The following is a 13700-nucleotide window of genomic DNA, read 5'->3' as shown; positions in this document are numbered from 1 at the left end:
CCAAGGCTGCTTAACCGCAGAATTCGCCTGCAGGACCCATTTCTGAGATCAGAAGGGGATGAGGTGGGGAGGGAAGAGCCAGGTGACGCCACAGGAAGGTGATGAGAAGCGAGCATCCCCACACTCTTCCTCACCACTGTGCTCGCCACACCCGCCTGCCTCAGTTGGAGCCGCTTCCAGGGGAACAGCAAGTGAGTCACAGGAAGGCACGCCGTCAGCCCCCAGGGCGCACCCCTGGACTTCCTGTGCCCCTGGACTGGTGCGTCAACTGGCGTGGCCCTCCAGTGCTCTGTCTTTCAGGGGATAAATGGGCAAAGCAAGGCTCATAACGCCATCCCTGACTTAGCACTGGGGATAAGTCGTTTGTGAACACATCTCAGGAGGACGTGAGAGCTGTGTGACACGGGTCCTCTCACAGCCCAGCACATTACAATTCCGCTCTACACATAGGATCTAACGGGGTCCAGCTACCCGGCTGCTGCTCCTGACCGGCATCTCCGGTACCCCTTCCCCAGACCAGGCTTCACTTTAAGGGTCTGTTCGGCCTGGAGAGCCTGGCGGTACATACTCAACGCCACCAACCGTGATCACAAATCACCTGGGTGCGTCAGGCAGCACCCGCACAGGCTGGAGGCTCCCAGCCGCTGCAGCAACAGGAGAAGCAGGGCTCTGGGCACCCCTGCAGCCCAGCACCCAGCGGAAGCCAAGCCCATCTTCCACGGGACGGAGGCAGCAGTGGCGGTCGAGCCAGCCCCTCGGGTCCCTGACCCGGGCTTCCTGGGATGCCCACCCAGAGCCACTCCAGGACGTGCCACTCAGAGTCACCTCTTCACCCACCAACTGTGCTTCCCTGTCTCAGTCCACCTCCGTGACTAGTGTAAGAACCTGGGAATGTAGTGCAGAGTTCACCTTCCCCTTTAGTAATACTCAATTCAAGACTGACCTTCAAATCATACCTTCCACCTAGACTTCAAAGGTCTACCCTAGGCAAAGGGTAAGTAAGGAAAATAGAAGTGAATTTCTAATGAGTTTTCCTCAGAAGACCTCCCCTCCCCAAGCATGGGGAGAGAGGCAGCTTGGCTTCATGGTGACTTTGGACGCTGCTCCCAAGCTTCCACCTCAGCCTCACGGGCCCTGCCTTAACGTGCATATTATCAAAAGAAAAGTCAGAAAGAAACATTCTGCCCTAAGTGTAATTCAACTCAAATCTAACTCACCACTCCCCAGCACCTCCCAGCACAGGAGGGAATCAGGGTCAGCCCCTCTGACTGCTCAGAACCCCAGTCCTCAGCGATTCCAAACCAAGAGACAGCAAACCCAGGCCGCACTCAGGGCTGTGACATGGGGGGAACAGAGCAGAGGCCTCCCATCGCTCTGGTGGGTTTCCTGTTCCCCGCCAGGCGCCAGCCCCTCTTTCTTTCCGCCCCACTCTATACTATGTAGGAGAAGCAGCTTTACAGGAGATCTTGCAGAAACTTTAGTGCAAATTTCCAAAAAGAGTATTTTAAATGTGGACAAAACACTGAGAAAACGCCCATGATCATCTCTGTCCATGATCTGAAACAAGGAAAAAACCAGTTTGAGACTATTTCTTGGGTAACATTTTCCTGTTTAACACGAGAAGACCACTGCCCCGAGCCCCAAGCTCTAGAAACTCGGGATTGTCCTCCAGGGGTCACGCGGATGCATTTCAGCCAAAGGTCAACTTGGGACAAAGGTTATAACAGCAAAACCCCAAAGGCTAAGTACCTGAACACAGGTACCACATAACTTCAGCTAGTTTCAACACCAATATAACAGCCCACCCTTTTCACGGGTTTCCCAAATCCCAAGGAGTTAAACAAGTCATGCAATACTATCAGTGGTGTCTGTTAAACCTTCCCCCAGAGTCGCCACTCAAATGACCACAGAGATCCCTACCCCGTGACCTAGGGCTCTACAGTGCAGGCCCCACCCGGCTGGCTCGGAGGAGGAGCAGGTGGGAAGGCCCAGCACCCATTCTGGTCCCTGGGCAGTTCCTTTACCTGTTTCCACTGGGGGGCGGGAGCAGGGCGACCCTGCTCAGGCAGGCAGCAGGACGGCTGGCTGAGCCCACGCTCTTGTGTCGGCTGTGACACACAGGCCAAGTATTGGATAGGGGACAGGACATGGAGACAAAAAAAAAAAAAAAAAGCATTAAGGTAGCAGACACAAAAATGGTTCTCCCGGAGGATAGACACTCATCTAAGAACTGAAGGAGGGTGCACAGAATTAGTTCCAGGAAGTTACACTTACAAAGGAAAATCCTCCCTCCCCAACTCGGGCGAAGCCAAATGCAAAAGAAAAGACAAACAGAAACTGTAATTCTGATCATCCTTCTCCCAAGCTCAATGCTCTGAGCCTAAACCACTAACCCTGGCTTGGAAAATGAATCTCCCCACCCAAAATGAGTGGGGACACACTTCCTCTAGTGGGGAGCACCCCAGCCTTGCTGAGGAGGATGGAAGCTGGGCTGCTACGGCCGCCCGGCAGCCTCACACGTTCACAATCGAGCCTGCACGCTCTCTGTGGGCCTCGGCACGAACGCCTGGAGCGTGAGGACCTAACCAAGCACTAGACGTGGGAAGAAGTCAGTGATGGGGTCGGCCTGGTCCCTGGTCCACAGGAACAAGGGCTGGCGCACGTGGCGAAGATGAAGAGGTGCTCCCCGCACACGGAGGTTTAGAAGAAATGTTCATTGTGGATCTCACAATGCCTGTACCTCCTCTTGTGAGAAGCCTTAGTGACTTTTAGACAAGCAAGAGGAGAGACGAGACCTAACAGACATGGCAGTCCAGCCCTCGGCAGGACTTGGGGAGTGAGGGCAGTCCACGGAGAACCTTTACAGTGCTCACACTCGTGACCTAGTTCAAGGACAGTTAGGAAAACCACGTGCAACACACAAGAGTGTCTACCTCTCTGCCCTTCATCAAAGATGAGAAACAACTAAACATCCAGCACCAGAGGAAGAGTTAAGAAAAGCATGGAGCACACACTTTGGAAGAGGCTTATAGAGTCTGGAACATGGAAATACACCCAAAGTTACATGAAGAAAGCAGAACAGGAAAGTGTACGTTAAGAATGACCTCAACCATGAAAACAAGAATGCACTAAAAAAAGACCAGAAAGAAACATAGCAAAATATTAACAGAATTATAGGGGCCTTAATTACACTTTCCAGTATTTTCCTCAATAAGCAGGGACCTCTTATATCACTTACGTATGCATGTACGTGAACACACACCTACGTACACAGACCTGGACACCCCGTTTTAAAGATCCTCAGGTGGGCCTGGCTGGTAAGGACAGGAACCCTCGTCCCTGCCCCACGCAGACGCCAGTCTCGAGCCCTGAGCCCTCAGGACCGGGAAGTTCCCCGTCTCACTCACTAACCCCCCTTTCCTCTGTGGCCAGCCCAGGTCCGGGCGGGCGAGGTGTGAGCCGGGCTTACCTGTCTCCTCACGCCCGTGGACTGCGCGGGCGCGTTCTCCTCAAACTTGGCCAGCAGCTGGGTCGCCATGTACTTCACCTTGTTCTGGTTGCCAAGGGCCACATCCACCCTCCGGTCGCTCAGTGTGCTCACCAGCGTAGGCCTTCCTCCTCTGTAGCCCCGGGGTGCGTCCTCCTGGTGAACAGGGGTATCAAGAGCCAGTCTCGGTTAGAGGAGCCCCTGCCCACACCCCAGGGCCTGGCACAGCGGCTGGTCCCTGCTTTAGGTCGAGCTCAGTGGCTCTCCTCAAGGTTCAAATCTCCAGATGGCCTCGGGCCCAGGGGCAGTATGAAGAGGTACTCAGGCTCTTGCTGGTGTGGTCACATCCCAGGAAAGCTGCTGCCCTTCGCCACATATGGGATTCCAAAGAGACAGGAAGGCCCAGAGCACATGTGTGCGTTCCCTGGATGCTCTCCAAAAAATTACACAAAGGCAAAAGGCCACAGAAAGCATCTGTGCACAACAATTCTCACGAAGAGTGAACTGAAAAGATCTAGCAATACCGATTTGGGAATTAAGCGTTTCAGCCAAGGAGGGCAATTCAGTACAATCTTTCTGGCAAATTCCAGATATTTCTCACCTCTTCCGACTGGCTGGTCTTTCTCCTCTTCCCAGCACCATCCAAGTCCTTTTCCTTTTTGTCCTGCACCAAGAGCAAAGGGAAACCGCATTCCTCTAGTCACTGCACTGTACCATTAGTTCTGCAGCTGGAGGAAAAACCCTTCCACTTACCTTGGGAGAGCGCTTCCGAGAAATGGTCTGACCCAGCTTGCTCAGGAAGGAGATAGGGGATTTAGTGCTGGCTACCAGGACGGCCCTCTCCTCAGCATTCAGGTCCAAGGCGTCTGTGGGCAGAAACCAGCAGTGTCCAAGGACAGCCCTGAGGGTGCCTCCTTGCAGGAGGCTCTCGGAACCTCAGGAAGCTCTGAGGGTTCGTGCACTCTGAACCCCACAGAGAAAATGCACACGGAGCCCTGGACGCTGGGCCTTCTCTTCTCCATCCATACAAACAAAACCAACGCTTGCCCCAATCCACTTCAGTCACAAAAACCTCCACCTTTGCTTTTCAGACGCTGCAATCTGCTTGCTGATTACAACAGAGTGCCGAAGCCTCACTTCAAGATGAAAAGTTCAGGTCGGGAGAGAAAGGGAGGGGCATCGGCGGGGAGGAGACGGGACTCGGGTCATGGGTTCAGGGTGTGCTTGTTGATGTCAGAGTTGTGCATGTCTGTTGTAAGAACTGCATCTCTAATGAGAGAAAGCCACAGATGTCTACAAGTACATGGGCCAGAAGCACTGGAGAATGGTACCTAAACTCTGTGGGTTCCAATGTTTTATTAGTAACAATAGTAATGTTGAAATAATAATTGAAACTAATAATACATTGCTAACATTTGTTTAAGTGCTTCCATTCGCCAAACACTCTTCTTAGCGTACTACAATCTAGCCGTGTACATAGTATCCCCACTTTACAGATGGGGAAACTGAGGCACAGGGAAGTTTAGTGACTTTAGGTGGAGGCAATGGGATGTAAACCAGGTCAGGTACCATGGTCAACACTTGTAAGCATCATGATGCTTACTCAGTCTGTTTTCTGACAGCCTGAGGGCCAAGGGAAGATTTTTGGAAACACTAAAAGGTAGGAGAAGAAAGAGAAGACAGAGAAGGAACAGTTAACAGAAGAAAGAGAACAAAGCAAGTATAGTCCGGGATCACAGAAGCCAAGAGGAAGAGAGAATTTCAAGAGAAAGGACGTCATTCCAAGGGCTGAACAACGCAGAACAGCTGGGTACCTGAGAGGTGAGAGAGGAGGGAAGAACATGCATCTGGTGATTCTTCACGACCACGGACAACAGTTTTGGCCGGGTTGCAAAGGGTCACAAAGATTAGGCAGTGAGGAAGTCCAGGCCACAGCAAAAGCACCTTTTCAAAAAGTCTGGTTCTGAGAGAAAGGGAACAAGGGTGGTGGAGTCAAGGACAAGGTTCTAGACGGGAATGCTCATGGCCTCCACAACTGCAGGTTTGCTGAGCAAGACCCGGGTCAGAACGACGGGCTGACAACAGTGCAGAGAAGCGGGTCTGCTGGAAGAAGGGGCACAGGGGAAGGAGAGGCAGGGGAGCCACACGGCAGCACCCCTGGGGGGCCCTTACCTCGGGAGGGGAGCGAGTCCCTGAACATCTCGTAGAACTGGGTCAGGTACATCACCATGGACAGCTTGTCCGGCTCCCCCACCGAGGCCATCTCTCTGCCTGTCATGATGGGAGAAATGCCCAGCTCCTTCTCAGCAATATCAAAGGCCAGCTGGTTATTCTTCTCCACATTTTGCTCATCCAAAGAATCAAAATCTCTGAGAAACAGGACGAGGAAAATGTGTCAAGATGGGCTGCTTGTCCCCAGACCAGAAAACATGGTATCACAGAGTCATCATTATTTCTCGGTCTTTCAGCTAAAATCCAGGGTGCAGGCCTCACTGAAATCGGAGAGCAAACCTCTCTCTCTCACTTCCTTTTACTAATGAAATGAAAATCATCCTCAGGGAGAAGAAAGGATTAACAATCTACCCATAAGAGAAAAGAGGGGAAAAGTTGGAAAACATAACATTTTATCAATAACATAAAGTTCTTACTAAAATGTGAGCTCAAGAAAAGGAACTGTTTCTGTTAAGTTTCTCCTGTGCCCCGTGTGTGGTCTGCATGTATTAAACTCAGGCTCAACAACAGTAAAGGTCCTATTTGGATCAGGCTGTGTCTAAAGGCCTGGAACCATCACCCCCTGTGTCCTTTGGAGCTGACAAGCTGTTGATGTACTAAATCAGCTCTGGTGAATCTTACTCAGCCTTCCCCTCTAATTAAAAGGGAAATTCCAAAACTTTCCTCAGAAGATTTCTCCACTGCTAAATTTCCTAAGTATTTAGATTAACAAACATTTCCCACTGGGTTTCAGGCTTCTTGCTATTCAATCAAGTAAAGACTGACAGCATCCTTCTTTAGCTGATTTCAGATTAACTGGGCAGGCCTTATTTTGTGTTAACCTGCTGACTCCGCAACCGTTTTTCGTTTTTTAAACTCCTTTACTCTGTATGTTAAGCCTACTCAACTGTGGCGGGGGGCGGGGGGGGCCTCATCCTGAGTGACGTCACGGCAGCTTAAACGGTGCCAAATTAGCTACTCACGGCTCTGTGCACCGTCAGGAGGAAATGCCCGGGCCCCTGGCAGCCTTCGGTCCATTCCCACAGGAGTGTGTCCCCTCGGCACCAGGCTCCCTTCAGGGACTCCTGCCCTCCCCCTTCTGTCCTGCCCTCCCTCTGGACTAGGACTGACTTGCCTGGCCCTTCTCCTGAGCACTTCTGTGTCATCCACCGCAGTCGTTCTCAGGCTGCCCCCTGCCCCCCAGAGGGGTCAATAAGCCCTACTCCAACTCAGTTTTCGCCAGTCTCGGCGTGAGCTAAGGGACAGGGGCACAGAGGCCACTTCCGCTTATCAAGCACGTCAGCACCCCCACTCCTAAGCACTAGGTGAAGCCCCTTTCTTTTATTAACATAAAAGAGAGCCAGATCTTTCAGGATTCCTTAAGTAATCATTAGAACAAAACAAATACACAAAAATGGGCCCGTAAGTGGACCTAATGATGAAAGGACATACAGCCAAAATAATGCCACATGCTCTGCTCGTTTCCGAATCTTCTTGTTTGGCTTCCATGGTAACGAATGCCTACGGGGAAATCTGGGTGCACCGGTCACCACAGCTGACCTGGGTCATCCTGTCATACTAGTCTGCATTTAGGTGAGTAGAGAATGACCAAAAGACGAAATGTCACCGCACAGGTGCGTAAGGCCACCTGAGTGTTAGGGGTGTAACAGAGCACGCTTGCAAAAAGTGCAAGAGACAAGAGACAATGCCGACAAGCCCCGGCGAATGGAGGAAGTGCTTTGCTGGTAGTGACACGCGTGCCTTCAGCCCACACTCCGGCCAGGCTTTCCTCGTGACCAGCAGCACTGGAGAGAGAGCTGGCTGAACGCAGAGCTCAGCCTGGGGCCAAGAAACAGAGTTTTCCTTCCTGTGATGTTAACAGGCCCGGGGGTGTTATAACCAGTTTTCCACGTTTTGAGTGCTGAGACTTTACAAACAGCTAATAATTCCTGGGTTGAGCTACATAATGCCTAACAGACACAGCTTTAAATATAACTATAAATTAAAATTAGTGACTGACTTCCAGAAGAAGTATCTTATATATATCTCGTTCTAGGAAAAGGTACAGAGTTTGGCCACTTGGAAGCAGGGCACTCGCAAGTCCTATGGGAATACAGATGAAGCAGAGCCTGTTCTCACATCAGATCAGGGCGGTATCTGTGGATGACGGCACACAGGGCCAGGCCGCTCTTCCACGACATGGTGAGGTCCGTCACGTTCACTCCAGCGTAGCCATCTGTCTGCCGCTGGCACCAACCCAGCAGTTTGCTGGAACGAGCCACAGACTCTAAAACAACAACAATGTTATTATTGGAAGTGCGGTCACCTGGTAGCTTTGATAGGGAATCCACATAACCAGGTTGAAAAAATACTGAAGGCAAGGACAAAATAGTCGTCACTGGTTTTCAAAAGTAAGAAGTTACTTAACTGGTATCATAAGAGTGGAATTTAATTTAATTTTTTTTTCTTTTGGCTGTGCGGCGCGGCTTGTGGGATCTTAGTTCCCCAACCAGGGATCAAACCCGGGCCCACAGCAATGAAACTGCAGAGTCCTAACCACTGGACTGCCAGGGACTTCCCATGGAATTTATGGTAGACAAGAAACTACCAATTTATCCAGACTCTGAGGTCAACGTCCCTGCCCCGTCCATGACAGATCACAAGTGGACGCTGTGGATCCTCTCACGCTGAAGCCCAGGGTCCCGGCCACTCTCCAGGACAGGGACGTACGGGAAGGGTGCCACCTGCTGAGCTGTCACCCTCACACGTGATGGCTCTAAGATTTCCCTGGAGAGTTGTCTGGCAGGTGGCGGAGGAAACGCCTTCCCTTCAAGGTAACATTGGGGGCACCCGAGAAGAAACGTTCCATTCCACCTAGCGGCACGTTACACACTTGCTCTCACACTTTCCAAGGTACCAAGCAATCTGCCAAGTGAAGAAACTTTGCAGGACCACACAGGCAAGGCCAAGGACGCCAGACCAGGCCAGGCTTGGCACTCAGTATGACAAGTGGTCACATCTTGAAAAACTCAACGCATAGACACACATACTGGGACGTCTTCCAGTCACTGATGTGTCTTCTAAACCACGAAGAGCCTTTATAAAAAACCGTTTTTCATGATCACATCTGAAGAGCTCTGATATGGAACATTTAGATCAGATTAGATCATTTAGAAGAATCTGTGAACTCCTATTTGTGTCCAAGAAAGTCTGTTCCTTACCTTACGCAGCTGAAAACACTTAACCTTATACTAAGCCATTTGTACATAACAAATTTGTGAACATAACAAAATAAAAACTGCATATCTAAAAATCCCGTTTCACTTCAGTCTTTCAGGGAAAATGTATCCTGAAATGACACAGAGAACTCCTGCTGGTGTCACCATCATAAGTCTCCTGGCTTCAGAAATTCACTTCATTCAGATGTCTCCCAAGTCTGTGTATCCACTGATCCAATATGTACTGGACGACTTCAATATTCCAGGTTCTAGAATAACAGTGAACAAAGACACACTCTCTGGGCACTTCCCTGGCGGTCCAGTGGTTAGGACTCCATGCTCTCACTGCCTAGAGCCCAGGTTCAATCCCTGGTCGGGGAACTAAGATCCCGTGAACCGTGCGGTGCGGCCAAAAATAAATAAAAGACACACTCTCTGCTTTCAAGGAGATGACACCCCAGTGGAGGAAGATGAAAATGTTTCCAGCTGCCTGTTGGTGGTCACATCTGCCTTGATATCCCAACAGCATGTCAAATTCAAAATGCCCATGACAGAGCTCAGTTCTTCTCAGCCCTGAGTCCTTGTTCAGACTCTGCCAGTGCTTCTCGGCAGCCACTTCTGACGCCCCGCTGCACGCCAGGTGCTGCAGCGAACACCCCGACATGCCCCTGAGTCCTCGCAGCCAACGTGAGGTGGGCATGGTTACCCCCACTTTGCACACACGAAAACCCAAATTCAGAGACGCCATGTATGCTGTCAAGCCACATGCTTCACGGACGGGCATAGCTGGACTGGACGCCGTCTCCCTTCTCATCCGCGGCATCAACACCAGACCGGCCAGCCTGACCATTGGCGCACTTTTAAACTACCTGCTCTGCCCCAGTGCCCTTCTCTGTCCCAGCTCACCTGCATCTGGCCAGTCACTCTCCTTTTAAAGAACACTTCAGGGGCCTGCACCGCATGAGCTCCGCCTCCATCACTGTGTCCTGCAGCCAGTGGTCCTCAGCTAAGAAGCCACTGCTTCTTCTGTAAAGCCTTCCCTGAAAACCTTGGTTGGCGTGTGTGCTCCCAAGTCCGCACCCCTGTCCTCGCAACAGCACCGTATCTGATTTCTCGTTATACCCTCGCGACACCTTAGACCAGGTTTCCCAGCCTCGACAGCACTGCTGCTTTAGGCAGTTGATCCTTCGCTGTGGGGCTGACTTGTGTACCACAGGGGGCAGAGCAGTAGTAACCTAACCCCCCAAGTCCTGACATCCAAAAATGTCTCCAGACACGACCAAACGTCCCCTGGGGGCAAACCACCTCCGGTGAGAACCATGTACATGAGAGCCAGTACTGTGCGCACCAACAGCTCAGCCAATTACACAGACGCTCTCGACGGCAGAAAGGCCATTACCAGGACTCACCATTGCGGGCCAATTTTGGGGTAGTTCGGGAATTCACGAGGTTCTCCATCTCCAGGTGAATATCTTTTGTTTCTCCAGTATCATACAGATGGCGCACCTGGCAGGAAGTTTACAAGTTGTAAAGAAGGAAAATCACATACCAAGTAATAAATTGCCGACTGAGAGCACACTGACTGAAGTGGAAGGCTGGGGAAAGTGTAGTCAGAAGGTATAACGCCAACCTTAATCCTTTCTGGGATACGGTGGGTCACGTACACACAAATGCGTGTGACCTGTAAGAACCTGTGCTCAGAGACAGCCACAGAGGGCCCTCGCACAGTCTCTGCTGGGCCATTACTGCTGCCCAGTGCCAGCGGGTTTCCCCCACAAACACAGAGGCCTAGATGTAAAGTGAATAAGAAATTACTCTAGAACACAGGCAAATACGTTGAATGGGCTGCTTTCTCAGCATTGTTGGGCTCCCGGGGATTATTATGCTTTGTAAAATGCCACTCTCAGTGCAGTAACAAGGCTTTAGACGTTCTGAGTTGGCCGGCAGTGTCTTTTACTTGCAGAGGGTCTTATCTTTCCACGTTTTCTCAAGTGACCAGTGCTGTCTGCCTGCACAACGATCCTGGGAGCAGCAGGGATGGTGACCTCCATGGTACAGATGAGGAAACAAGTTCAGGGAAGGTGAGCGGCAGCCCCCGGGTCACGGTGACTGGTGGCAGTGACGCAGGTGCCCGCTGCACGTCCTGACTAGAGAACGAGGGCTGAGCTCCTGCACTGCCCACGGGAACCAGGAGATGGGACACAGCCCTCCGGTCACCAGACAACCCGCTGCCCTAGCTGGTCAGTCTGCTGATGGCAGATGCCTCCCTCAGCCAACTCAGGAAGACGTGTGCTTGGATTGGGAAGGAATGCTGTGTGCGCCTGTATTCACAGAGTCTGACTGGTCCTGACCGTGGCTGGGACACGGATGACGGGCCAGGGGCGCTTACCTGGCTTGGCCGGAGGAAGTTGACGTTCATGTTGGGGTATCTGGTGACGGGGTCTATGCTGTACTGGCTGAAGTTCTTGCTCACATTCTCGGGGGTGGTCTGAGGCAGCAACCTATAAATGCTTTCCCTGCAACAATGAACAACAGTGCGCTCAGAGCAGTGACAGCACCAGAAGCTCCTCCCTCTCCTTTGATAATATTTCTATTTTCTGACAGTCCAGGGTGGGACAAATCCTCCTCCTTGTCGGGTTGCCTCCAACCCCACATCAGCCCTGGCTTCCCATCCCCACCATCTCAATGATCCCACAGGCACCAGACTGTTAGGGGCCAAGGAGAAGGGCAAGTCCACTGCTGTGGGCAGGGAGCCAAGTCTCACTCTACTTTACTGCTGCGCTGTTTTGTTTTTTTTTTAATTTTTATTTTATTTATTTATTCATTTATTTATGGCTGTGTTGGGTCTTCGTTTCTGTGCGAGGGCTTCCTCTAGTTGCGGTGAGCGGGGGCCACTCTTCATCGCAGTGCGCGGGTCTCTCACTGTCGCAGCCTCTCTTGTTGCAGAGCACAAGCTCGAGACGCGCAGGCTCAGTAGTTGTGGCTCACGGGCCTAGTTGCTCTGCAGCATGTGGGATCTTCCCAGACCAGGGCTCGAACCTGTGTCCCCTGCATTGGCAGGCAGATTCTCAACCACTGTGCCACCAGGGAAGCCCCTGCTGCGCTGTTTTAGCAAGTAGGCCAATGTTTAATTTTTAAGAAAATCACTGATGAACAAAACTTGCCACCAAATTTACCCAGAGTACCTTAGGTAACAGACTTAAAAATGGTATCGACCACTAATTTCATCCAGCAAATCCTCTTTCTCTAGCTCTGGTCAAGGCACTTGTTCTTTATTAGCAAGCGAATCCGAGACCTTACCTCATCTGCAATTATCTGCTTCACAATGTCTGACAGTTGAGAGTCAATGTTCACAAGCACTTTGTTGTTTTCCTTTGGATTCGAAGTCACTTTTAATTTCTTCTCCTATGTTAGTACATCCCCTGCTACCACACTGATTTCATTAGTACAAGTCTCTCTAATTTAAGGACAGGAAGATTAAATGCACTATTTTCATGTACTGGGTTGGCCAAAAAGTGCCTTCGGTTTTTAAGTAAAAACTAAAGACACATTTTTCATTTTCACCAAGAAATTTATTGAACAATGTATTTACCCTTTTGTTCCACTACCTTCTGCCATTTTTCAGACAACTTCATAATTCCATCTTCCCAAAACTTTTTATCTTTTTGAGCAAACAACTGTTCCAGGTGCCTTTTACAGTCTTTCAGGGAACTGAAATTTTTTCCATTAAGAGAATTTTGTAAAGACCGAAATAAATGGAAAATCCAAAGGTGCAATGTCTAGTGAATACAGCAGATGAATCAGAACTTCCCAGCTAAGCTGTAACAGTTTTTGCCTGGTCATCAAGGAAACACGTGGTCTTGCGTTATCCTGATGGAAGATTATGCATTTTCTGTTGACTGATTCCAGACGCTTTTCGTCAAGTGCCACTTTCAGTTGGTCTAATTGGGAGCAGTGCTTGTTGGAATTAATCGTTTCGTTTTCCAGAAGGAGTTCATGGTAGAGGACTCCCTTCCAATCCCACCATATACACAACATCACCTTCTTTGGATGAGCACCCCCCTTTGGTGTGGTTGGTGGTGGTTCTTTTCGCTTGCCCCACGACCTCTTCCGTTCCACATTATTGGACAGTAACCACTTCTCATCGCCTGTCACAATTTGTTTTAAAAACGGAATTTTTTGCTACGTTTAAGTAGAGAAACACATGCGGAAATATGGTCAAGAAGGTTTTTTTCGCTTAACTTATGTGGAACCCAAACATCAAAACGATTAACATAACCAAGCTGGAGCGAATGATGTTCAGCCCTTGATTTGGATATTTTGAGTATGTCGGCTATCTCCCGCGTGGTGTAACATTGATTGTTCTCAATTAATGTCTCGATTTGATCACTATCAACTTCAACTGGTCTACCCAATCGTGGAGCATCGTCCAGTGAGAAATCTCCAGCACAAAACTTTGCAAACCACCTTTGACATGTTCAGTCAGTCACAGCACCTTCTCCAGACACTGCACAAATCTTTTTTTGTGCTTCAGTTGTGTGTTTTTACCTTTCTAGAAATGATAAAGCATAATATGCTGAAAATGTTACTTTTTTCCTTCCATCTTCAATATTAAAATGGCTACACAAAAATTCACCAATTTTGATGTCTTTTTTTTTTTTTTTTTTAAATTTTATTTATTTTTGGCTGCACTGGGTCTTCGTTACTGCGCGCAGGCTTTCTCTAGCTCTGGTGAGCGGGGGCTACTCTCTGTTGCAGTGCCTGGGCTTCTCATTGTGGTGGCT

At 50.1% G+C, this 13700-nt stretch overlaps 1 protein-coding gene across 6 annotated transcripts in view; it reads right to left on the bottom strand.

Annotated features, from left to right (window-relative positions):
- Positions 1–13700, bottom strand: part of MICAL3 (microtubule associated monooxygenase, calponin and LIM domain containing 3) — a 175926-nt gene that overhangs the window by 76937 nt on the left and 85289 nt on the right. For 5 of the 6 annotated variants that reach the window (XM_060024039.1, XM_060024034.1, XM_060024035.1 and 2 more), the window contains exons 12-19: positions 11306–11432; positions 10326–10422; positions 7838–7985; positions 5660–5856; positions 4241–4353; positions 4089–4151; positions 3470–3643; positions 2025–2108 (exon numbers count right to left, since the gene is read on the bottom strand). In XM_060024039.1, coding sequence (XP_059880022.1) covers positions 2025–2108; positions 3470–3643; positions 4089–4151; positions 4241–4353; positions 5660–5856; positions 7838–7985; positions 10326–10422; positions 11306–11432 — 1003 coding nt within the window. Of the gene's footprint in view, positions 1–1900; positions 2109–3469; positions 3644–4088; positions 4152–4240; positions 4354–5659; positions 5857–7837; positions 7986–10325; positions 10423–11305; positions 11433–13700 lie in introns of those variants that run through there. The other variant, XM_060024038.1, reaches the window with a different exon arrangement.

The sequence above is a fragment of the Delphinus delphis genome, chromosome 11 (genome assembly GCF_949987515.2).
Source record: "Delphinus delphis chromosome 11, mDelDel1.2, whole genome shotgun sequence".
NCBI lineage: Eukaryota > Metazoa > Chordata > Mammalia > Artiodactyla > Delphinidae > Delphinus > Delphinus delphis.
The sequence above is the reverse complement of the archived record's forward strand: the minus strand, read 5'-3'. Positions and strand labels throughout refer to the sequence as shown.